Source organism: Podarcis raffonei, chromosome 2, assembly GCF_027172205.1.
Source record: "Podarcis raffonei isolate rPodRaf1 chromosome 2, rPodRaf1.pri, whole genome shotgun sequence".
NCBI classification, from domain to species: Eukaryota; Metazoa; Chordata; class Lepidosauria; order Squamata; family Lacertidae; genus Podarcis; species Podarcis raffonei.
In genome coordinates, this window is record NC_070603.1 from 127,195,746 (window position 1) to 127,219,068 (window position 23,323).

The 23,323-nt window shown below is 59.5% G+C and overlaps 3 protein-coding genes across 12 annotated transcripts; 2 read left to right on the forward strand and 1 right to left on the reverse strand.

Annotated features, from left to right (window-relative positions):
* Positions 1-2,935: 2,935 nt before the first annotated feature.
* CUTA (cutA divalent cation tolerance homolog) lies at positions 2,936-5,088 on the forward strand. Of its 3 annotated transcripts, none has more exons than XM_053380152.1 (6): positions 2,936-3,061; positions 3,498-3,655; positions 3,774-3,833; positions 4,371-4,416; positions 4,738-4,787; positions 4,889-5,088. In XM_053380152.1, exons 1-6 carry the CDS (start codon positions 2,975-2,977, stop codon positions 4,986-4,988), a joined length of 501 nt encoding a protein of 166 aa, XP_053236127.1. In that variant the 5' UTR covers positions 2,936-2,974; the 3' UTR covers positions 4,989-5,088. The 3 variants fall into 3 exon arrangements, with proteins under 3 accessions (XP_053236127.1, XP_053236129.1, XP_053236128.1); XM_053380154.1 differs by lacking the exon at positions 2,936-3,061 and adding an exon at positions 3,245-3,341; XM_053380153.1 differs by lacking the exon at positions 2,936-3,061 and adding an exon at positions 3,279-3,341 and having other exon boundaries at positions 3,477-3,655.
* Positions 5,089-5,799: 711 nt separating this feature from the next.
* PHF1 (PHD finger protein 1) lies at positions 5,800-11,813 on the reverse strand. Of its 4 annotated transcripts, none has more exons than XM_053380096.1 (15): positions 11,711-11,813; positions 10,694-10,951; positions 10,521-10,602; positions 9,990-10,085; positions 9,802-9,887; positions 9,493-9,641; positions 9,236-9,331; positions 9,083-9,151; positions 8,413-8,536; positions 8,066-8,133; positions 7,835-7,966; positions 7,501-7,717; positions 7,305-7,408; positions 7,153-7,212; positions 5,800-6,553 (listed from the first exon to the last, which is right to left on the reverse strand). In XM_053380096.1, exons 2-15 carry the CDS (start codon positions 10,934-10,936, stop codon positions 6,229-6,231), a joined length of 1,851 nt encoding a protein of 616 aa, XP_053236071.1. In that variant the 5' UTR covers positions 10,937-10,951; positions 11,711-11,813; the 3' UTR covers positions 5,800-6,228. The 4 variants fall into 4 exon arrangements, with proteins under 4 accessions (XP_053236071.1, XP_053236072.1, XP_053236074.1 ...); XM_053380097.1 differs by lacking the exon at positions 11,711-11,813 and adding an exon at positions 11,646-11,688; XM_053380099.1 differs by lacking the exon at positions 9,236-9,331.
* A 335-nt stretch (positions 11,814-12,148) lies between these two features.
* On the forward strand, positions 12,149-20,984 carry KIFC1 (kinesin family member C1). 5 transcript variants are annotated; one of them, XM_053380089.1, is made up of 18 exons: positions 12,186-12,309; positions 12,731-12,833; positions 12,974-13,111; positions 13,817-13,931; positions 14,008-14,073; positions 15,211-15,252; positions 15,361-15,577; positions 15,669-15,867; positions 16,266-16,412; positions 16,493-16,624; positions 17,201-17,317; positions 17,768-17,941; positions 18,335-18,502; positions 19,549-19,687; positions 19,881-20,020; positions 20,309-20,382; positions 20,573-20,648; positions 20,827-20,984. In XM_053380089.1, exons 2-18 carry the CDS (start codon positions 12,816-12,818, stop codon positions 20,866-20,868), a joined length of 2,004 nt encoding a protein of 667 aa, XP_053236064.1. In that variant the 5' UTR covers positions 12,186-12,309; positions 12,731-12,815; the 3' UTR covers positions 20,869-20,984. The 5 variants fall into 5 exon arrangements, with proteins under 5 accessions (XP_053236068.1, XP_053236064.1, XP_053236065.1 ...); XM_053380090.1 differs by having other exon boundaries at positions 15,214-15,252; XM_053380093.1 differs by lacking the exon at positions 12,731-12,833 and having other exon boundaries at positions 12,149-12,309.
* The last annotated feature ends 2,339 nt before the right edge of the window (positions 20,985-23,323 follow it).

Consider the following 23,323-nt stretch of genomic DNA (forward strand, 5'->3'; position numbering starts at 1 on the left):
AGCCACAGCTTCCAGACATCTGGTCAGTGTGTCTGGGGCCGAGTCAGGATGGCCATCCATCAACAGATAGAGTTGGGTGTCATCGGCATACTGATGGCAACCCAGCCCAAAACTCCGGACAAGCTGGGCGAGGGGGCGCATAAAGATGTTAAAAAGCATCGGGGAGAGAATCGCACCCTGAGGCACTCCACACACCAAGGAGTGGCGCGATGACAATTCCCCCCCAAGCGCCACCCTCTGTCCCCGACCAGAGAGAAATGAGCGCAGCCATTGAAGGACTGTGCCCTGGATCCCCACGTCGGCAAGGCGTTCATGATCGACCATGTCGAAGGCTGCTGACAGGTCTAGAAGAATCAGCAGCCCCGACCCGCCTTGATCCAGCTGCCTGCGGAGATCATCTGTTAGGGCGACCAGAGCTGTCTCGGTCCCATGACCAGCGCGGAAGCCAGACTGGAATGGATCGAGAGCCAATCATAGAATCATAGAATCCTAGAGTTGGAAGAGACCACAAGGGCCATCGAGTCCAACCCCCTGCCAAGCAGGAAACACCATCAGAGCACTCCTGACATATGGTTGTCAAGCCTCGGCCAACTGGAATACTTACTTCTGGGTTTTCAGTGTTTGGGAACCAAGACGTTTGAGAACTGTAGTGTAATTTATCTCCTTGACATCTGATTATTATTATTTTTCCCTGATGGCGTATCCAAGAGCCTGCAAAGAGTCCTTATGTAGGTTCTCTGAGAGAAAATAACAGAGGCCAACCAGAGAATATTGAAAAGCAAAGCAGCTAGTAAGCCTGATCTTTATTAAACTGTTGCAACAGGGTCCCCCATTCCCCTTATATAGACTTTTGAAGTTGCCCACCCTATAGCCAGAGACCCCCCTCCAAAAAAAAAATCATACATAGATTACAGAAGAAGGCAGTCTCCAGCAGAAATCCTGCCTGGCAGGATACCTGACAACGGTGACTGATTGCTTTACCTGGGCAGCCTGGCCATTCTTTTGTGATGGTTAATACTTTAGTTCCTGAATCCAGGTCACAGGCTCACTCTGTTCATACACATTGAATATTACTTTCATTTTATGGATTTTATGGATCAACAGAGTGTGCAAACAGGGGACACAGAAAGGGCTGAACTCCTCAATGCCTTCTTTGCCTCAGTCTTCTCCGATAAAGAAAACAATGCCCGACCTGAAGAATTTGGAGCAAATGATTCAGCAGAGGAAACACAGCCCAGAATAACTAAGGAGATAGTACAAGAATACTTGGCTAGTCTAGATGCATTCAAGTCTCCAGGGCCAGATGAACTGCATCCAAGAGTATTAAAAGAACTGGCAGATGTGATTTCAGAACCACTGGCAGTCATCTTTGAGAATTCCTGGAGAACAGGCAAAGTCCCGGCAGACTGGAGGAGGGCAAATGTTGTCCCTATTTTCAAAAAGGGGAAAAGAGAGGACCCAAATAATTACCGCCCAGTCAGTCTGACATCAATACCAGGGAAGATTCTGGAGCAGATCATTAAGCAAACAGTCTGTGAGCACCTAGAAAGGAATGCTGTGATCACCAATAGTCAGCATGGATTTCTGAAAAATAAGTCATGTCAGACTAACCTGATCTCATTTTTTGACAGAATTACAAGCCTGGTAGATGAAGGGAACGCAGTGGATGTAGCCTACCTTGATTTCAGCAAGGCATTTGACAAGGTGCCCCATGATATTCTTGTAAAGAAGCTGGTAAAATGCGGTCTTGACTATGCTGCCACTCAGTGGATTTGTAACTGGCTGACTGACCGAACCCAAAGGGTGCTCATCAATGGTTCCTCTTCATCCTGGAAAAGAGTGACTAGTGGGGTGCCACAGGGTTCTGTCTTGGGCCCGGTCTTATTCAACATCTTTATCAACGACTTGGATGATGGACTCAAGGGCATCCTGATCAAATTTGCAGATGACACCAAACTGGGAGGGGTGGCTAACACCCCAGAGGACAGGATCACACTTCAAAACGACCTTGACAGATTAGAGAACTGGGCCAAAACAAACAAGATGAACTTTAACAGGGAGAAATGTAAAGTATTGCACTTGGGCAAAAAAAAATGAGAGGCACAAATACAAGATGGGTGACACCTGGCTTGAGAGCAGTACATGTGAAAAGGATCTAGGAGTCTTGGTTGACCACAAACTTGACATGAGCCAACAGTGTGACGCGGCAGCTAAAAAAGCCAATGCAATTCTGGGCTGCATCAATAGGAGTATAGCATCTAGATCAAGGGAAGTAATAGTGCCCCTGTATTCTGCTCTGGTCAGACCTCACCTGGAGTACTGTGTCCAGTTCTGGGCACCACAGTTCAAGAAGGACACTGACAAACTGGAACGTGTCCAGAGGAGGGCAACCAAAATGGTCAAAGGCCTGGAAACGATGCCTTATGAGGAACGGCTAAGGGAGCTGGGCATGTTTAGCCTGGAGAAGAGGAGGTTAAGGGGTGATATGATAGCCATGTTCAAATATATAAAAGGATGTCACATAGAGGAGGGAGAAAGGTTGTTTTCTGCTGCTCCAGAGAAGCGGACACGGAGCAATGGATCCAAACTACAAGAAAGAAGATTCCACCTAAACATTAGGAAGAACTTCCTGACAGTAAGAGCTGTCCGACAGTGGAATTTGCTGCCAAGGAGTGTGGTGGAGTCTCCTTCTTTGGAGGTCTTTAAGCAGAGGCTTGACAACCATATGTCAGGAGTGCTCTGATGGTGTTTCCTGCTTGGCAGGGGGTTGGACTCGATGGCCCTTGTGGTCTCTTCCAACTCTATGATTCTATGATTCTATGAATAATGTTTTTTTTGTGGGGGGGCAGCCGCATTTGGGGCGACGCTGGAAGACCTCCCAGGCCGGCCGCGCAAGAGACAGGGCAAAGGGAGGACCGGACTGGGCATGCGCGCGCTTCACCGGCCGCATTCCCACCTGGCGGATGCGTCGAAAATGACGTTCGTGGGCGGGGCGATGACGTCAGAGGGCCGGGCGAGGGCGGGGCTCGTGCTCACGTGGTGCGGACGCGACGGAGTGCAGGTAGGGGGAGAGAGCAGGGGAGGCCCCCCTAACCCATTGCAAGCAGCTCCCCCAAACCCTGATCCGCGCCCTCTTCTCTGCAGGCGGGAGTTCCACCGGTGAAGGCGGCGGCGGGACGCGGCCCCGGCTGAGTGGCTGCCTGCGCCCCCGGGAAAGGGGCGGGGGGCGGGGTCCAGGCACGTCCCTCGAGGGGAGGGCTGGGGGAGACCCCCTTGGGCCCCCCCCCGCCCCCATGCCAGGCCGGAGCAGCCGAGTGCCGATGGCCCGAGGCGCCTGCTGTGTAAGTAGCTGGAGTGGGGCCCCCCAGACACCCCCATGCCCCCATCACCGCCTTCTAGGGGCAGAAAGCCGGCCTGGCTGGGGGGCTGCTTTCTGGCTCCGTGCAGGCCTGGGGGGTAATGGGGTCCCTGCCAAGCCCCCCACTTTCCTCCCCCAGGTCCTTCTCCTGGCGCTGCTGATGCTCCCTCTGCTGCGCACGGCCTGCCAGCTCTTCTCCTCCATGGCCGCCTCCGCCGGGCGCCCCTACGTCCCCGGGACCCTCTCGGCCGCCTTCGTCACCTGCCCCAACCAGACCGTCGCCCAGGAGATTGCCAGGTGAGCCCCGCCTGGGGGGTTGGGATGGATGACCCCGGGGTCCCTCTCTAATCTGCTGCTCCCTTCCTTCCGCCTTGGCCTGAGGGTCTCTCTCTCCCTCCGTCTGCCCACCCCGCAGGGCCCTCGTGGAGAAGAAGCTGGCAGCCTGCGTCAACATCATCCCCCAGATCACCTCCATGTGAGTGAGGAGGGCCAACCCTCCGCCCAGCTCCGGCCTGGGCCAAGGTGGGGCTGCGAGGCGGCAGGGCACCCCAGAGAAGGGGGGCGGGGGTGCACCACCCACCCACCTCCCCAAACCCAGGCTGAGGGTTGGGGTTGGACTAGATGGCCCCTGGGGTCCCTTCCAGGATTTTGGGGGTTTCCTTCCTGTGCAATTTCATTTCGTTATTATATTTACATACATTTTTATTATTATATACATTTCAATTTTTCCCACCAGGAGCTCCACAAGGGGGGGCTGGGCCCGGACCCCTTTGCACCTTCGGCAAAAGGGCTCCCCCCCTTCCTGGGGGGCACCACAGGCCACACCCTCTTTTTATTTCATCACATCTCTGCATGGCCCACCCTTCCTTCCTGGGTGCCATATGTGGTTCTGCTGCCCTCACAACGGCCCTGTGAGGCAGGCCACGGCCAAGAAGGGGCTCCCAGGCTCCCTCGCCTGATGCTCTAACCACTGCCCCACCGCTGCCTCCCCATCTCTCCGTCTCTCTTGCAGCTACGAGTGGAAGGGCAAGATTGAGGAGGACTCGGAGGTGCTGCTGGTGAGTCCCTCGGCCCCCTCCTGCCCCCCTCCCTATAGGTCCACAGAGGCGAGGGGGAAAGCGGCCTCCAATCGCCCAGCTGCCCCGCCTGGTCCCTGGACTGCTCCACTGTGCTGGGGGGCAGGGCAGCCACCCATTAAGGAGGTGCTGTGTTGGGCACCTGGGAGGGATTTCTGGCCTGGCGCCCCCCCCCAGGCCAGGAGGGGGTAGAAGCAGCCCAGAATACGTTGGGAGGCTGCTCAGAGCATCCCCTCTAACCATTGGGCGACACTTCCAGTCGATGAACGCTTTGCATTCAGATCCTGCCTCTCCCCCCAACAGATGATCAAGACGCGCAGCTCTCGTGCCTCGGCCCTCGCAGAGTTTGTCCGGTGAGTCGCCTGGGGGTGAGGATGGCCGGGGGGGGGCACACATTGAAGGACCCCCACTCCAGCCCTGCTGTGAGGTGACGCCCCCTTTTCTGCCCCTGCAGGTCGGTGCACCCTTACGAAGTGGCGGAGGTGATCGCTGTCCCCATCCAAGAGGGGAACCCTCCCTACCTGCAGTGGGTCGAGGAGACTGTCCCAGAGTGAAGCGGAGGGGCTGGGGGGCGCCCCACGGCCAAGAAGGTGGTTTGAGGAGGAGAGCAGAAATAAACACCTCTCCGCCCCTGCCTGGTGGGGAGAGAGCCAAGGTGGTGTGGTCTGAATCTGTCCCGGGGCAGGAGGTGGGGGTCCGGGGAGGGGTCTCTACCAGGCAGGCTTCGGCCTGCAAACTGCCCTGATCTCTCGAAACCGGACCCGCGAAGCAGCTGCGCCAAGATCAGGTTTCGGGAATGATGCGACGTCCCTCCTCTGCCGGCCCCCCTAAATGGGCTCTTGTCCAGCCCCAGGCAGGGCTCCCCACCCCACAGCCAGCCAGGCGGGCTCCGAAAGGCAGCCCTTCCTCAAGCACCAGAGTTAACCTGCGGAACTCCCTCCTGCTGGAGCCTGTGATGGCGGGCACGCTCCGCCTCCCCGGTCGGCGGCAGCCAATTCTTCCAATCGCCAGTTGCTGGAAAACCCAGGAGGAGCAAGTTCTTCTTGTGCCCGGATCATAGAAGCGTGGGCTGGCAGAGCTGGCAGGGACCCTGGGGGTCATCTAGCCCAACCCCTGCAATGCCCAACGCGGGGCTCGAACCCGCAACCCTGAGATTCAGAGCCTCGCCCTCTCCTGACCCAGCCACCCCAGCAGTCCTGCCTGTGGAGCCTCCAGGCCCAGCAGCAGTCTATCTCAAGCCCTTGGGGTTTTTGGCCAGGAGGCTGGGCTGGACGGGCCTGATCCGGCAGGTGCTTCTGATGCTTTTAGGTGGGGATTTTTTTGGGGGGGGTCTTGGGCCCCAGGAAGCAGCTGCAGGCGGCAAAGTCTTGCCCAGAAGCTCTTTTATTCGGAAGTGTTTTGTACAACAGTCAGTCTAGCAGCAGCAGAGGCAGTACTACAGGCGCAAGGGGGGCTGTGTGTGTTTGGGGGGCAGCCGAGGGGGGGCGCTCTCTCTCTCTCTCTCCCACTCAGGCCTCTTTAAATAATACCTTTAACCAACAAACAGTAAAAAAATAAGCAGGACTCAAACTCTTTTTGGGGTCCAAGACGACGATATGGGGGGGGGAGCAGCGGCAGCAGCAAATAGAAGAAACTTGGGGGTCTCCTGCCCCCCCAAAAGCAAGAAACTGCACAGTCCACATTCCTCAAGCGGGTAGGGGGAGCCGCCCCATGGCCTGCCCCCTAGAATTGCACTTGTTGCTCTCTCCTTGGCCAGGCACATTGGGGGCCCCACTGGGTCCCGCTTTGGGGCCCCTAAAACATGCTGCCCCCCTCCCACTCCACCAGGTACTGCACGGTGCCCTCGGTGGTGACGCGGCGAGCCAGGATGCGCACCGCCTCCCCCCTTGCCAGCCGCCCCATGGGTCCAAAGTAGCCCGAGCTGGTGGGGCCGCCGGGAGCCACGCAGAGGGCCGAGGGGGCCGGGGCAGCCTGCGGGGGCCGCTTGGGGGCCGGCGGCGCGGAGTGGCGGCGCAGGAGTGTCCGGGGGGCGGGGCCGTCATCCGCCGGAGATCGCTCTGGGCTGCCCCGCTCTGCAGGGGCGGCGTCACCGGGGTCGAGGGGGGCTCCGCTGCTGGTGCTGCAGAAGGAAAGGGGGGTCACTTGCTGCAGCCAAAGTCACCCCGAACCTCAGCTTGCCCCCCGCTTGGCCTGGACGCCCAGCGCTACAACTCCCAGCAGCGTATGCAGTGCAGGAAACAGGAGCTTGAGGGTCCCGCATAGACAGCCGTCCAATCTCTGGGGAAGGAGAGGCACCCCCTCTCTCCTCCCGGTGCCTCCTCACAACGTCCCTGTGAGGTAGGCTAGACTGAGGAATGGTAGCTGGTCCGCTGCATGGCTGAACCCTGGTCTCTCCCAGGTCCTAGTCCAGTGCTCTAGCTGGAGGAGGGTGGGGCTCACAGGGGCCGCCCTGACCTGGCAGAGGTCGGTGTCTCAGAGGGGGCACCTTGTCTGATGGCAAGGGGGTGGACCGGATGATCCTTGGCGTTCCCTCCCATCCAATCCAGGGTCAAACAGCCATTCATGAGGCCGCTCACCCCACAGGCTGGGGGTTTTGGGCTGGCGGGGGCAGGGGGCTGTGCTGGACCGGGCTTCCCCTAGAGTGGTGGTGGTGGGGCCAGTGAAGCCCCCCGGGGAAGGTGGGGTGCACCCCTCCCTCCCTCCCTCCGTCCTCCTCACCTCAAGGTCCCTGCAGTGTTGGCCGAGGGATGGAAGGAGGCGAACATCCGGATCGGGGCGCTGGAGGATGGGGGAGAGAGAGGCAGGCCGTCAGCGTGGGGCACGGAACGCCTCCCCCCCCCGCCGTGGGGCTGCCTTGCTTGCCCCCTCACCTCTCCTGGCAGCGGGCGTCGGTGCGGCGGAAGTTGTAGGAGCTGGAAGTGCCGCCGTAGCCGCCGTAGCTCTGGTTAGCGCTGACTGGGTGCTGCACCACCTCCTGGGGGCGGAGAGAGGGGAGGGGGGCTCTTGAGAGGAACGCAGCACGGGCCCCCCGGCCCCCCACCCCGCCCTTCCTGGCCCCCGGCCTACCTGAGTGAGGGCCCTCTCCAGGCGCTCCCTCTCCCGGGTGCTCCGCTGCTGCTGCTGCTGCTCCTCCTGCTGCTGCTGTGCCCACTGCCCCCCGCTGCCACTCGGGGCCGGCGGCTGCCCCTTGCGCCGGCGCTGTGGCTGCTGCCGCGGCTGCCCCCGCCGCCCGGCCCTCGGGCGCTCCGGCCCCTTCCCACGCCTGCCCTGCCCTGAAAGGAAGCTGTAAGAGACCCTCCTTATCTGCACGGCACGGAGGGGGGTGCCGGAGGAGCAAAGGCGGGGGGAGGCCGCTGCCCCCTTTCCCGCCCCCTTGGGGTGGGGGAGACCCCCGGCTCACCTGCTGCCCGCGATGAAGGGGGTCCTGGGCGCATCCCCGGAGCCGTCGGCCCCCTGGGGGGCGGGTGGGGGGACGCGGCAGTGCAGCCCAAAGAGGCCCTTGCGCTTCTTGATCTCCTTCCCGGAGATGAACCTGCAGAGGAGGCGGCTGTGATGGGGCGGCTCTTGAACCCGGCACCAGCAGCCCCCCCCCGGGGTCCCACGGCCCACGCCAGGCCTGCCACCCCCTCACCTGTCCTTGTGTCCCGTCAGGGCGTTCAGCAGCTGGCTGTAGCGCTCTCCCTTCGGGGTGTCCGAGAGCTGTGGGGAAAGGGGCAGCGTCAGACCCCCGCCACCCGCAGGCCAGGGTGCCCCACCCTGAGGCTCCCCCTTCATGGGGGGCGGATCCTGCCTCCTGGCCCACACTGCCAATCCCCAACATTAAAGGGATCCTAGACTTTTACCGGGTCCCATCCCCTGCAATTCAAGAATGTATTGCCCCGCATGGGACTCGAACCCACAAGCCTGAGATTCAGAGTCTTGTCCCCCCCCCCGCTCTTCTCCTCCCGCCCCCAGGATCCCTCTCCCACGGCCTCTCACCTCGCCCAGCAGGAGGCTGTCCCAGTTCTCGCTGGCGAAGGGCAGGATCTCGCGCTCAAAGTCAAAGTACTTCTTCTTGCAGCAGATGCTGAGGTGGTAGAGGATCAGGTGGGCCACGTCCACCCTGCGGGGGGGGGGAGGCGGGAATCCCTCAGCGCAGCCAGCGCAGCCCCCCACCCTCCCGGCCCCCCACGCCCTCCCGGTGCCTCCTGGCCCTTGAGGTGGCGGCTTCCTTCGCTCTGGTGCCAAAACCTCCTTCCCCGTTCTGCTCTCTCTTTGCTTTCTAGATCAGCTGCTTAATTCGGATGGACTTATTCTGAGTTACCAAGCCTGTCCCAATTATCCCAAGTGGTGTATTTGGAAATCAAGTGATAAGCAGGAAGCTATTAATTAAAGGGCCCAAGTGGATCAGGATACACTCAAGATGTGGGTTGTTTTTTTTTTTAAGGACCCACCTTCCTTTGGCTCACTTTAAACTGCTTTTATATGGAATCACAGTTGGCAGGGACCCCGAGGGTCATCTAGTCCAACCCCCCAAGATGCAGGGACCTCCTGCCCCACGGGGGCTCGATCCCGTGACCGAGTCTGGGCTGGGGCCAGGCAGGCCTCCCCGGGGCCAGGCCGCTGCATTGCTTTCTTGTGCTTATGCCGCCCCAAAGCGCCCCCTCACCATCTCAGGGGGAGACGCCGGACGCTCTCTGGGCCTCCCGTGCAGACGCAGCACTCAAAGACGTAGAACCTGCCGGGTGGAGCCGGGGGGTCAGTCAGAAGATGCCCTTGCCCTCTGACCCCCACCCTCCCCCTGCCCAGGGCTGCCCCTCACCTGTCCCCGTAGAGCAGCGGCTTGCTCAGGCACTGGGTGCAGGCCTCGTGGAACCACTGGGCGCAGGAGCGGCACTGCAGCATCTTCAGGTTCCACCTGAGGCAGAGGAAGAGAGGGGGCCGGTCAGCTGAGCGCCCCCCAGCACACAGCCCCCTCCGCAGAGGGACACGCGGGCGCCCGGTTCCAGAGGCGCCCTCCCTCCTCCCCGCAAGCCCCCCTCGTCCGCCACCCCCCTGCCGGGGGGGACGCAGACTCACTCTCCGGGGCCCCCACAGTAGCAGTAGCACTGTTGGCGGTTGGCGAGGTGCTCGGCGTCCCACTCCAGGGCCTTCAGCTGGTAGGGCAGCACCAGCTTCATGCCCAGCATGGCCTTGGCGTAGGGCCCCTTCTTGAGGGCGCCGCCCCGCTGCGGAAGGAGGAAAGCCGTGGGGCAGAGTCAGTGCATGGGGTGCGGAAGGGGGACCCCACCCCATGCAGGCTCTCGCTACCGAGGGAGAGCCGTGGGGCTGGGACAGAGGACCTCTGGGGGTCCCTTCCAGCTGTGGGGCAGAGGAGACCACTCTTACCTTGGTGGCCACAGCAAAGACACACTGCCGGCACGTCCAGGCCCCATCGCTCAGCACCCGGGGCAGGTGGCATTCCTGGTGGTAGGCTGCGGGGGGGGGGGGGAGATGAAGGAGGGTCATCAGTGGGGCAACGGGGGAGGGGGACGGGGCACCAGGGGCAGCTTGTGGGGCTCCTTTGGCGGACTTACCGTGGCTGCATTTCTCGCACCGCACCAGCCGGTTGTCTGGGCTCACGGCCTCCGAGTGGCACACGCAGCAGGACTGCTCCTCCCCTGGCACAGCCGCTAGGAGAAAAGGCGGGGGGGGGGGCGTGAGGGGCCAGTCCCCCCCAAGGGCAGCTGGGTTCCTCCCCAAGAGCCTCGGAAGCAAGATAGACTGCCTCTGGAGTTGGAGGCTCCATAGGGAAATACGTGTCTGCTGGATGGGGCCAAAGGGGGTTCTCCTCTGATCCAGCCTCGGGCAGCCAGGGAACGCCCCCCCTCCCCCCCCAGCGGCTTCCAGGAACCGGCATTCAGAACCATCCTGGTAGGAGCCACTGCTATCTGGGCAGTGGGAAGGAGTTCCACAGGTGAACTCTGCACTGGGGTCATCCCTACAGAACAAGACGGGGTGGGGAGCCAGGCCTGCAGGGAGTGGAGACTGTGGGGGACCCCAAAGAGGAGGCCCAGGGTGGCGGGGGGGGGGTGTTAGCCAGGGGGTGGGGGGCATCTCCCACTGACCTGGGTTGATGTCCTTCCAGAGCACAAGGAACTGGGAGTCGTCCTCAAACTGCACCAGGCACACCTGCCGGAGGGGGTCCACCTGCCGGGGGGGGGGGAGGGGGGGTGAGCAGAGACCCCAGCGGGGGAGGGGACGACCCCCCTGACCCCCGAGGGGAGGGGCAGCCACTGACCTTCTTGATGGTGCCCAGGTAGAGGAGGCCGTCGGTCCAGCGCGCCAGGACATCCTGGCCCTCCCAGAAGCGGGGCCAGCCGGGAGGGGCTGCGCTGGGTCCCCCGGGCGCCGGCGGGGAGCAGGGCGAGGGGGGCGCCCCTCCGCTGCCGGCCGCCGGCCGCTTCCAGGGCCCCGAGGTCAGGCGGGCGCTCGTCCGGGTCAGCCGGGCCGAGGCGGGGGTGGCGGGAGGCTCACTCGCCATCACATTGCGCCCCACCTGCAGCGGGGGGGGGGAGAGACGGGGGTCAGGCTCCGCCCGCAGAGGACCCCGGAGTCCTGCCCCCACCTGGGCGTGCGGGGGTCTCCTGCGGGGGAGGGGCGGGGGGCGCCCCTTGCCGGCTCCGCTCTCGGGGTCCCTCTCGCCCGCGCCCCCTCGGCGGCCCCCGCCCCTTACCCGCGGGGGGTGGGGGTCCCTCCCCGGCGGGCCGGGGGTCTCAGGGGCGGCGGAGCGGGACCCTCTGCGGCTCCATCCTCCCGCGGAGCGCCAGTGACGCAGCAGCCGGAGCGGGGGGCCGCGAGGGGGGATGCCGAGGGCCGGGCGGCCGAGCCCCCCCAGCGCCCCCACCCGGACCCGGCACGCCCCCGCCGGCAGGGGGACGCGGGGAGGGGGCGGCCCGCGTCTCCCCCGCCCCCAGCTCCCAGTTGGGCCCGTGGCAGCGCCTGGGGGCCCCCCAATGCCAGGCCCCCCGGCCCCCCTCCAAGGGGATCGCCCTGCTGCAGCGGGGCCCCCCTCCCTGGAATGGAAGAGGGGAGCTGGCCCGGGGCCCTGTGTACCCCCACCTGCCTCAGGCTCCGAACCCCCTTGGTGGGGGCCTGACCCCCAGCAGAGTTGGGGGGGAGAGAAAAGGGGGCCAGGGTCACTCGGGGTCATTTTGAGATTGGGGGTCCCTCCCCTCCAGGCCCCGCCCCACCTGCGCAGAGGGGCAGGCGGGTGTTCAACTGGGGAAGCTGCTGCCTCTCGCGCAGGCGGCTGCACCTGTGGAATAGCTGCCTGTTGCTAAGGCGCGCTCCGCGGGCTCCCCTGGGGGGGCCCCTCCTGTTTGTTTGTGTCTCTCTCTCTATACATTGATCTCTCTCCCCATAGATCTCCCTGGCCCCGCCCCTCCACAGGCCCCTCCCCCGCGGCGCAGGCCCCGCCCCCGCCAGCCCGCTTCCTGCGCGCCGCGGCCGTTGCCATGGAGGGGCGTGGCCGGTCTGCGGCACGCGCGCGCGCACTCACGCTCGCCCTCCCGCCGACGCTCCTTCCGGCGGAGGCGGTCTCGGGCTCCTCCGTTGGCGGCGCGCGTGCGCAGTGCCTCCTCCGCTCGGGCCGCGCGCCAAGGGGGGACTTAGGGGCGGAGCCGGCGCGAGGTTATGCGGCGACGCGGCCTGGTCGTTGGCGTAATACGAAGAGGGCGGGTCCGGCCCGCGTGACGGGCGGCGCGGATTGGTCTCCTCCTCTCGCCGCCTCGCCATTGGCTGCCGGGCGGCGCCGCGGGGGAGGACGGGAGCTGCCCGTTTGAATCCGACGGCGGTTGGGTCGGAGAGGGAAAAGGACGGCGAGGAGGAGCAGCAGGGGCGTCGAGCGCCGCGCCGGTGAGGCCTCTGGGCGCGGGCAGAGGGGCCCCTTCCTCAGGCGGGAGGGACCAGCGCGCGGGGCGCTTCCGTCTCTGCCCAGCCCCAGCAGCGGGAGGCAGCCTAAGGCCCGGGGGCCGGATCCGGCCCAATCGCCTTCCCAATCCGGCAATCAGCCTGTTTTGACATGCGTAGAATGTGTCATTTGGTTGAAAATGCACCTCTGGGTTCTTTGTGGGGCAGAGGAATTCGTTCTCCCCCCCCGCCCCGTATAGTCCGGCCCCCCACAGGGTCTGCGGGACAGTGGAGCGGCCCCCTGCTGAAAAGGTTTGCTGCCCCTGTAGAGCCTCCAGGCCCAGAGGCAGCCTATCTCGATGCCTTGGTGCTGGGGGGCATTTGGGAGCAGGATACGGGACTAGCTGGGCCTCCTTTGACCTTGCAGGCTCGGCTTCATTTCTTTGCTCTCCCTCCGGCGTCCTGGCGGCTGAAGGTGTCTTGCTTCTCCCAGAAGGCCTTGCCTGGAGCTGATGGATGGTCCACCTCCCGTGAGTCACTTCCGGGGGTCTGGGGGCTTCTTTCTCTCGCCCGCCTCCCCCCTGCTTTTGTGATTCTTGCATTGCAGGGAGTGGGGGCCCCTTCCAACTCAACGACCCTCCGTTTCTCTCTCTCTTGCACCCCACCTCAGCTACCACTCAGGGAGCAGAAGATGAACTCTGAGGAAAAAAGTTTCCTGCTGCCAAAAGGCCCCTCCCGGCTCCCTGTGTCTGGGCTGCGCCTCAAGCGCCCGGCCAGCGATGAGAATGAGCCCCCCAAGGTGGACCGGGTGAGTTCTCAAGCCCCTCCCTTCTTCAGCATGGGGTGTATGAATGGGGCTGAGAGGGACATTGAATAGAATCAGTGAGGTGGTCAGGGACCCCTGCAGGTCATCCAGCCTGGCCCTGGACTACTGCAATGCGCTCTACGTGGGGCTACCTTTGAAGGTGACCCGGAAACTACAACTAATCCAGAATGCGGCACCTAGACTGGTGACTGGGAGCGGCCGCCGAGACCATATAACACCCGTCTTGAAAGACCTACATTGGCTCCCAGTATGTTTCCGAGCACAATTCAAAGTGTTGGTGCTGACCTTGAAAGCCCTAAACGGCCTCGGTCCAGTATATCTGAAGGAGCGTCTCCTCCCCCATCGTTCTGCCCGGACACGGAGGTCCAGCTCCGAGGGCCTTCTGGCGGTTCCCTCACTGCGAGAGGCCAAGTTACAGGGAACCAGGCAGAGGGCCTTCTCGGTAGTGGCGCCCGCCCTGTGGAACACCCTCCCATCAGATGTCAAAGCGATAAACATCTACCTGACATTCAGAAGACATCTGAAGGCAGCCCTGTTCAGGGAAGTTTTTAATATGTGACATTTTAGTGTATCTTTCATCTTTGTTGGAAGCCGCTCAGAGTGGCTGGGGAAACCCAGCCAGATGGGCGGGGTACAAATAATAAATTATTATTATTATTATAACAGTTGCCCTTTCCTTCCTCACAGAAACGGGCTCGGGGTCCCCTGGACCCTACCAAGCGGGGAGGACCTGTGACAGCAGCCCCCTGCTTTCCGAAGCCTCCGCCAGCGGCCCCTGGGCTCCGAAGCCACCGCCAGGCTGGTAAGCTCTGATCGGGGGGCGGGGCAGAACCTGGGGAGCCCTTCTGGACTTTGCTGTAACACAGCTTTCTTGGCAGGGGGGCGCCGGCGCTCGAGCACTCGGACACGGGGGACTGCGGGTGTGGCAGGGCCGTCCATCACAGGTAGGCAGCGGGCTGCAGAAGTGTCCCTGTTAAGGGTGCCCTATCATACCTGTAAGGAATTGATCATTTAGAGGAGCAGCACCCATCAACTTATTTTCCAAAAATATTATGAATATTGTTATATTGATTTCCATTACAGTGGTACCTTGCTTCTCGAACGGCTTAGTTGTTGAACAAATTGGCTCACACACGCCGGAAACCTGGAAGTCAGCGTTCCAGTTTGCGAACGTTTTTTAGAAGCTGAGCATCCGGCACAGCTTCCAAATGAGTGCAGGATTCTCTTGCAGCCAATCGGAAGCCGTCCCTTGGTTTGCGAATAGTTTCTGGAGTCTTGGACTCCTGGAACGGATGAAGTTCGAGAACCAAGCCACCACTGTATAAAAAAAACAATGGCATTGCATAGCTAACCTATGGAACTTCCTCCCACAGGAGGTAGTGATAGCTACTAACTTGGATGGCTTTACAAGAGGATTAAACAGATGCACGTCCAAGAGGGCAATCCATAGCTACTAGCCGTGATGTCTGTGCTCTGCTTGTATGGTTGGAGGCAGAAATGCTTCTGGATACCTGTTGCTCGAAGCCACAAAGGGGGAGGGGCTCTTGGGCTTGAATCCTGCTCTCTGGTTTCCCACAGGAAACTGTTTGGCCACTGTGAGAACAGGATGCTGGACTAGACAGGCCCCTTGGGCCTGATCCAGTTATGTTCTTACAACACCAGGCAGCTATCTTTGCTGGACTCTTTTTGGGAACTGCTGAAGCCATTTTAGTTTTGGCAAGCTGATTCAGACGTGTAGAATGTGGGTGCCCCGTAACCCTGCATCTGGTGCCCCTTTAACTTGTGTGCATTCAGTGTAGGAAACAGTGTAGGAAAGTTTGGAGAGGGGCTGGGAAAAATGCTCTGGCAATCCTGCCCACCATTAAACCCAGCATATTTCAGCTATATGCGATTTTGACTTTAGGCGCAATCCGTGGAATGGAACCCTCACATATGTTGCTTTAATCTGTCTTGAGTTCCTTGCTGATTTTATGTTTTGAAGTATTATTATTGTTTGGAGATATTTCATGAAGCAATGGAGAGGAGACAGGGTCCCCTTGGGAATCCTTTCACTGCTTCATGTCTCATTCCTTCTTTCCCAGCAGGATCCCGTCGGACGGTGGCTGCGGCAGCCCCTAAGCCAGGTAAGGCCTACCTAGAGAAGGGAGGGAGGTGCCCCCCCTCCTGTGCCACCCTTGAGCCGCCACCGGGACCGTCACACTGTCCTCTCTCTATCCCTCTCCTCTTGGCAGCCGCTGCTCCTGCTGCTGCTGGCGGGGGTGAGAAGAAGCGGGCCCCCTGGGACTTGAAGGGGCAAGTGAGCGACTTGCGGGCCAAAGTGGGGATCTACAAGGAGAAGGCCCAGGGGCTAGCCGGGGAGAATGAGGCCCTGAGGCAGCGGCTGAACCAGCTGGAGGGGGAGCTGAAGCAGGCGACGGCCCGCAACCAGCAGCTGGAGGGGCAGAACAGGTGAGCGAGCAGCAGCCTGAGAAGGGCATGGCGGGCTCCTTCTGCTACTCCTGCTGCAGGATCTGACCTCTGCCCTGCCCTCTCTTTGCAGTGCCTTGGCCTTGGAGCTGCAGACCTGCCAAGCGCAGGCCACAGAGAGCCTGCAGAGGGTGGAGCAGCTGGTGGAGCAGGAGCAGCAGCTGCAGGAGACCATTAAGAGCCAGAGCCAGACGATCCGGGAGCTGGAAAGCGCTGGTCGCAAGGCCAGGGAGGCCAAGGAGGATTTGGCTGCCCAGCTGGAGGCCAGAGAGGTGAGGGGGGGCTGGGGACCCTTCCACCCACCCTTTAACGGAGAGACTGTCGGCCTCATGAGGTGCTGGGAATCCCAAGGTGAGGTGAGGAATCCTTGGGACTAGCCAACATCTGCTTGGGACTCCTGCATTGCAGCGGGGTGGACTGATTCCACAATGCCAGAATCAATATCAAAGTTAAGGGGTGGGTCCTCAGCCCCAGAAGAGGGAGCTAGATACCTTTAAAAAAATTCCTGCTGGTGCTTTTCCTTTCCCAGCTGAGGAAGCCTGTGTTTGCCTCCTCCTCCCTGAACGAGCCTGTGGTGCTCCTAATCTGCTGCCTGGCTGAGAGGGCGGGTGGGCGGCTCTGGGTTTGAGGTGGCCCATCCCTCACTGCCCCTGGGGTTTCTCTGACGCAGGCAGAACTGCGCCTGGCGCAGGAGAGCCTGGCCCAGCGGGCGCAGGAGAATGAGGCGCTGGCAGCACGCAAGGCCCAGCTGGAGCAGAAGCTGCACGAGTCGGAGATGGAGCGGCGCTCCCTGCACAACGCCGTCCAGGAGCTGAAGGTGGGCTGGCGGTGGTGATGGGGCTGGCGCTGGGGGTCCCTTTGTGGGGCTGGGTGCTGACGAGTCCCCGCTCCCTCCAGGGCAACATCCGTGTCTTCTGCCGCGTGCGCCCCCTGCTGAGCAGCGAGAAGGAGGCCCAGAAGCCGGGGATGAGCCACCTGCGCTTCCCGCCAGACGACAGCAAGAGCCTTGTCTTATCCAAGGCGGAGGAGGTCAGTCTGGGGGTGGGGTGGGGACAAGGTGGTTGTCGAAGTCTCGGCGGCATATTGGGCTGTCACAGTTGCCAGGGGACGTCAGGAAGTCTCAACCTGCTGCAAATAAGCCAGTGTTGTTCCTGCAATGACCTTTTATAGCAGGGTGGTGCAGGAGCAGGAGAAACCCAAATGTTGATGGCCGGCCCAAGGCCAACAGACCCAATGCCAGCTGAAGGATGTGTGTGTGAGAGAGAGCATTGTGGCCCCGGGCAGTGGCGTAGCGTGGGTTGTCAACACCCGGGGCAAGGCAAGTAATTTGCGCCCCCTAACCCGTGGATTTGCGCCCCCTAACCCGTGGATTTGCCCTAACCCCAGATGTTGCGCCCGGTGCGGCCAGCCCCCCCTGCACCCCCCACGCTACGCCACTGGCCCCGGGAGAGCTAGCCAAGGGGGAACGCGGCCTCTGTCGCCGCTTAGTCGGTAGAGCATGAGGCTCATAATCTTAGAGTTGTGGGTTCAAGTCTTGCTTGGGGGGGTGGACTAGATGAACCTCGTGGGTCCCTCCAACTCTGCAATTCTTTGATTCTCTGCCAGTCCCACGTTGGCCGGGAGCGAAAAGAGGACATTGTCTATGAATTCAACTTTGACCAGGTCTTCCCTCCGTCCAGCTCCCAGGAGGAGGTCTTTGAGGAGATCTCTCTGCTTGTGCAGGTAAGAAAAAGCATTTTATTCTGTGAACCACCCTGAGATCTTTTAATGAAGAGCAGCACATAAATAAATTAAATAAATATATTAAATAAATACATTAAGGGGGGAAGCGGCCCAGTTCCTCTAGTTTGTTATTGTGTTGAGTATGGTACAGTCTTATCTTGGCCCTCAAACGCCTTGGTACTCGTACAGTTTGGCTCCTGAACGCTGAAAGCCTGGAAGTAAGTGTTCCAATTTCCAAACATTCTTTGGCAGCCTTAGTTTTTGAACGGACTCAGTTTGACAACCAAGGTGCCACTGTGTTATGATCATGATGATGATTACCCTGCTGGTTTGTCCTGTGAGCCTTGGCTGAAGGATGGTCTGGAAATTTCATATAGAGTGGCTGTCCCCCTCCGGGAGCAGGTATGGTCTGGTGGACGCCAGCATGACGGCTTCCCTTCCTCCCCGCAGTCAGCCTTGGACGGCTACCACGTCTGCATCTTTGCCTACGGGCAGACGGGGAGCGGCAAGACATACACCATGGAGGGCCCCGACTGCCAGGACCCTTCCACGGCCGGCATGATCCCCCGCGCAGTGCAGCAGATCTTCAGGAAAGCCCGGGAGATGGAGGCCAAAGGCTGGAAGGTGGGGGCAGAGAGGGAAAGCGGTTGCAGGTGTCCAAAGGGGGTGGAGGGGTGAGGAAGCCGCAGGAGACACCCGCTGCATTCACTCGCCATGCTGTAATTCCCAGGGTGGTTTCACACTGGGCATGGGAGCTGCCAGAGAGGGCACTGGTGAGAGAGGTTCTCCCAAGCCCTCTGAGCACTCGGGGAGGGGGCTGCCTCTTCCACCCTCACCCGCCCCGGGCCTGTCTGAACTCCTAGGCCTCACCTCTGGAAGCCTCCTCTGCAGGCCATCTTGGAATGGGCATGCCAGTTAGTCCCTGAGTCTGAGCCGGGAGTGATGTGCAGGCTGGGCACGCGCCACCCCAGCCGCCTTCCCTGGTATGATCCTGCCCCTCTGCCTGTCTCCTCCCAGTACCATTTCACTGCCAACTTCCTGGAGATCTACAATGAGTCTCTGCGGGACCTGCTGGTCTTGCGCCCTGAGCGGGGCTCCGAGCTGGAGATCCGGCGAGTGAGCCAGTGCACGGAGGAACTGCACGTCCCCAACCTCTGCTACGTCCCCGTTGCTTCGGAGCATGAGGTACCGCGGGGGGGGGCAGCTGTCTGGGATTTTCCAGGGGGGTTCCTGCGGTTCAGGAGGTTGGGTAGATGACCCTTGGGGTCCCCTTCCAACACTACTATTCTTCCGCTCTCTGCACTGTGTCTGGCCACCAGGCTGCTTGCAAGGGGTGGAGGAGAGGCAGAAGCCAGAGAACCAGCCCCATTGTGACCCATTTTAGGGCCTTGGTCTGGGGACAAGGCAGCCAGAGTGTGTCTGCATCCAAAGCCTCTGAGGGGAGGAGCAGAGTGAGGACTATGGGGTTGGGCTAGAGGACCCTGGGGGCTCCCCTCCAACTTTGCAATTCTCTGAGAGGCTTCTGTCTCCCGCTGTTGTATGAAGGCAGGCAATGGTAGAAACTCCAATATAGAAGCTAGGCACAAAGCGGCTCCTTAAACCAAGGTTAAACTCACCCAAATGGAATGTCTAGTTGCCATTTTGGGGCCAGGCGGTTCTAAAGTCTTATTTTTCAAATGATGGACTGACTGACTGATTCTCAGTTAAACATCTGGTTAGTTCAGATGACCACCTTGAGCTGGGATTGGGGCAGTCCACATATCTTGGCCTATTCCAACTTCTTTTTCTTAACGGTGCATTCGCAATATAAGAATATTCTTCACAACTGAGAGTGGGGCAGTGGGGGCGGGGGAGTGAAGTCAAGTGAGAACAATGAACTGACATTGTTCACTGCTCCTGCTCAGGCTGCTGAGAGAAACCATTTTGATTCCTGATACTCGTTCTGATTGTGCAGCTAAAATGTAACGGATAGAATTCTATAGGATGAGGTACTAGTGTGTGGAAACAGTCTCGCTCCAAGGATTCCCAGGCTTGCACCTCCAGGTGGTGATGTCCAACGCCATCTGGCGCCTGGGCATCTTAGTTTGGTCGCAAGTAGCCAATAGCCAGGTGGAAAATGTGCCCGGCTAGCCTCTTCACACTGTTTGCCGGGGGCTGGCTAGGGCCAGAGGATCTCAGGGGTCCCTTCCGACTGCCATTCTCCGCTTCCTGCCCCCTGCTTGCCCCTTCAGGTGCTGAAGCTGCTCCAGAGGGCCAAAGCCAACCGCTCGGTGGCCAAGACCAATCTCAACGAGCGCTCCTCCCGCAGCCACAGCCTCTTCCAGCTGCGCATCGAGGGCCACAATGCCAACCGGGAACTGCACACCTCCTGTGAGTGTAGCCGGCCCCACGATCCCTTCGCCGGAGGCCTCTGTCCCTGCCTTGGCCCAGAGGCTCAGGCGCTCCCTTCCTCCCCCTCTTCTAGGCCAGGCACTCTGTCCCTGGTCCCCAGCGCCCCTCAGTGGGAGATGGGGGCGCCCACCCTTCTCCCTCCACCCTCACCCCTCCTTTGTCCCCCCGGCAGCCGTGCTGAGCTTGGTGGACCTGGCTGGCAGCGAGCGCCTGGACAAGTCCCTCTCCACAGGCGACCGCCTCAAGGAGACCCAGGCCATCAACAGCAGCCTCTCCAACCTGGGCCTGGTCATCACCGCCCTGAGCAACAAGGTAGGCGGGAGAGTCCCGGCCAGCCATGGGGCAGCCCTTCACAGCCCGCCTCCTGCAGAGCACTGGTCTTCTGCGAGGGTGAGGATGTGGCGTCCACCGCTGTCTCGCGTGTGGGCTGCCCACCTGTCTGGGCTCTAGAGCTGATTCCTTCCAACTCTACAGTTCGATCAGGAAGGGGACAGCCTCACGATGCTGGCGGAACCGGCCTGCCCTAAGTGGGGAGGAGGGGCCCCCAAACATTTCCCCTTCCGGCACCCATTCTTGTCCGCTTCCCTTGCCCCCTTGCAGGAGGCCCATGTGCCCTACCGGAACAGCAAGCTGACCTACCTCCTCCAGAACTCCTTAGGCGGCAATTCCAAGATGTGAGTCGGCCAGGAGGGAGTTGGTGGCTCCCCCTCCCTTTGATGCCTGGTCTGCGCTGTGCTGCCAGCAACGCAGGGGATTGGGCTAGATGACCGTGTTCACCCCAGAAGTCTCTGACAGGGGTGCCATGCATGCCCCTTGAGGCACCCTCTGTTTCTCCTCACCGTCTCCTCCTGCCTTTCCCCCCAGGCTGATGTTCGTTAACATCTCGCCCTCGGAGGAGAACTTTGCCGAGTCCCTCAATTCCCTTCGCTTTGCCAGAAAGGTAAGTGGCTGCAGCTTACGGCTGGGAGGAGGGGAGGTCCCTTTCTCTGGGCTGCTTGCAGAATCTCCTCTGCTGAAGGTGCATCCTGACCATAGCTGGATGGAGGAGGTGGCGGCAGCAGCAGCAGCTGTGGGGACCAGTTTCTGTCCCCCAAAATCTGTCTGGTCTTGCCTTGCAGGTCAATGAATGTGTCATTGGCACAGCGTCAAATCGGAAGTGAGGGCGGCGGAGGTGGCTGGTCTTTCTGCTTCTCGGATAGCGACCCCCATTCTTACTCTTTTGTCTTTTAAAGTCTTGATACTTTTTTTGTAATAAATGTTTATATTTCTGAATTTATATTCTGAAATTTTCTTCTTCCACTGCTGAATTTGGCGTTTTCTGCTGTCTTCCTCCGGTGAGCTGCGTGCACAGGCTCCACTTCAGGGCGCCTCCTCCCTTTCGTTGGCAGCAGTGCAGTGGCCTGTGTGGTGTAGTGGTTCAGAGCGGTGGATTCGTAATCTGGGGAACCGGGTTCGCGTCTCCGCTCCTCTACATGCAGCTGCTGGGTGACCTTGGGCCAGTCACCCTTCTCTGAAGTCTCTCAGCCCCACTCACCTCACAGAGTGTTTGTTGTGGGGGAGGAAGGGAAAGGAGAATGTGAGCCGCTTTGAGACTCCTTCGGATAATGATAAAGCGGGATATCAAATCCAAACTCCTCCTCTTCTTCCTCTTCTTCTAATCAGGGGTAAGGGAAATAGGTGGCTTGAGCCTGAGTTTGGCCCTTCTGGAAAGGATCCTGTGGCAACGGGAGGACTTTAACTGTGGCTGCAGCAGGAAAGCTGCAGCCATGATAGCATTGGGAGCCTTGTAGGTAACCGTAAGACGCTTGTGGTCCGAGGAGGCTTCCACGGCTCTCAGCAACCAACTCTTGCATGATGTGGCTTTGCTAGCAAGGCCAAAACTGTAACCGGAAAAATCCGAGGGCTCCCTTGGACAAAAAGTAAAGACACCAACCAGGATAACTTGGAGCAAAACAGCAGCCTGTAGGCTTGGACTTTATTGAACTGTTGCAACAGGGTGTTCCCCTCACTTGCAAGAGAGAGGAAAGACCCAGAAAAATAGTGTGCAAGGTCTTATAAAAACTTTTTGAAATTCCCCTCCTCTAGGTCAAGCCCACCCCCAGAAACATCATGCATACATTACAGAAAGGAGGGGTTGAGGGAGGAGTTGGTGGTAACCTGAGTGTCTTGTCACCTGGCTAGTTCCTCCTTTCCCCCCTCCCCATGAGTCACTTCCAGGAGACAAAGGGGAGTTTGCAGTTTCCTGCCCCCAGAGGGAAGATCTGATCATTGTCCTTTGTTTCAGTCCATGCTGAATCCACTCCCATATGCAACTTCTTTGTGATCTTGATTGTCTTCTGTCTGGGATCATCAGGGTTGGCATAGCAACTGGGCAGGGCTCCTGTGGATGTGCTGGGATGGTGAAGGGATTATGGCTGACCAGGACCAAGCCACCCCCCTTTGATAGTTCTTGTCATATGGAGTAAAATAAAATGGAACAGTGCAAATCCGATGTATGGTTGATTTTCTATGAATTTATAACAGAAATGTGGCGTATGTAGTGTGTGAGTGTGTGTGTGTGTGTGTGAAGTTTGTACAAATAGAATGATTGGGGGGGGGGGTTCCTGCTACAAAACATGCAGAAATGACCCACCAGGAAAGACGGGCTACTCCTGTTGAACTCCTTCCTGCCAAAAGCTGCCACAGCACCTCGCCAAAGACTCCTGAACAGGCTATGATGTTCTTATGTACGAAGAGATAAAAAATTAGCTGTGTTTCAGAGGAGAAAAACATGCTGGTTGTGTCAAGGCTTGTTTGCGAGTTGGGGGGTTCATCCGAGCAAAAATACACACCATAGTAACAAACAACATACTGTTAGGGAAAAATCTAAGTGCCAGGCTGCTCAGTCCCCCAGCTGGTCGGGCAGAGCCCACGGGTCCCTGCAGAATAAAGGAAGGAGTCCAGCCACCAACCGGAGCAAAGAGCTGTAGACCAAAGTTAATTGCGCAACAGGTTCAAAGAGGAATTTTGAACCCCGAGGATGGGGTGACGACTTTTAAAACTTTCTCACCGTATCTCAGAATACAGTTTACACAGCGTCATTGCTACATCACTGACATGTCACCAAAGGGGAGGAGTAGACTGGGGTCAACAATCAGCTCAGCAATTGTCACCTCTGGGCACTTCCTGGAGTCCCTTTTCCAAGGGCAAAATAGTGTTGGAATGGAGGAAAATGGCAAAGGAGTTGATTTTATGATTTTTTAAAGTTAGGTAACTTACCTAAACTGTCAAGTTGAAAGAATACATCCAGGCATAATATTTGTAACATTTAACAACTTTAAAGATGTGCCCCCCCATAATTTCAATAACAATATGTCCATCCTATGTCAATAACTGGCCCCATCACCTCCTGGCAAATAGAAGGGGAAGAAATGGAGGTGTGACCGAGGTAGTGAGAGATTTTACTTTTTTGGGTTCCATGATCACTGCAGATGGTGACAGCAGTCACGAAATTAAAAGACGCCTGCTCCTTGGGAGAAAGGCGATGGCAAACCTAGACAGCATCTTAAAAAGCAGAGACATCACCTTGCCAACAAAGGTCCGTATAGTTAAAGCCATGGTTTTCCCGGTAGTGAT

What these genes read in the sequence shown, in the direction of transcription:
- PHF1 (XM_053380096.1), bottom strand. Translation starts at nt 10,936, where the DNA reads ATGGCGAGTGAGCCTCCCGCCACCCCCGCCTCGGCCCGGCTGACCCGG. An exon ending in CTGGAAGGACATCAACCCAG is followed by an intron (nt 10,086 to 10,520) that starts GTCAGTGGGAGA and finishes CTTTTCTCCTAG; the next exon opens with CGGCTGTGCCAGGGGAGGAG. An exon ending in TACTGTGGGGGCCCCGGAGA is followed by an intron (nt 9,332 to 9,492) that starts GTGAGTCTGCGT and finishes CCTCTGCCTCAG; the next exon opens with GTGGAACCTGAAGATGCTGC.
- CUTA (XM_053380152.1), top strand. Translation starts at nt 2,975, where the DNA reads ATGACGTTCGTGGGCGGGGCGATGACGTCAGAGGGCCGGGCGAGGGCG. An exon ending in AGGACTCGGAGGTGCTGCTG is followed by an intron (nt 4,417 to 4,737) that starts GTGAGTCCCTCG and finishes TCCCCCCAACAG; the next exon opens with ATGATCAAGACGCGCAGCTC. An exon ending in GCCCTCGCAGAGTTTGTCCG is followed by an intron (nt 4,788 to 4,888) that starts GTGAGTCGCCTG and finishes CTGCCCCTGCAG; the next exon opens with GTCGGTGCACCCTTACGAAG.
- KIFC1 (XM_053380089.1), top strand. An exon ending in TGGAGGCCAAAGGCTGGAAG is followed by an intron (nt 17,942 to 18,334) that starts GTGGGGGCAGAG and finishes GTCTCCTCCCAG; the next exon opens with TACCATTTCACTGCCAACTT. An exon ending in CCGTTGCTTCGGAGCATGAG is followed by an intron (nt 18,503 to 19,548) that starts GTACCGCGGGGG and finishes TTGCCCCTTCAG; the next exon opens with GTGCTGAAGCTGCTCCAGAG.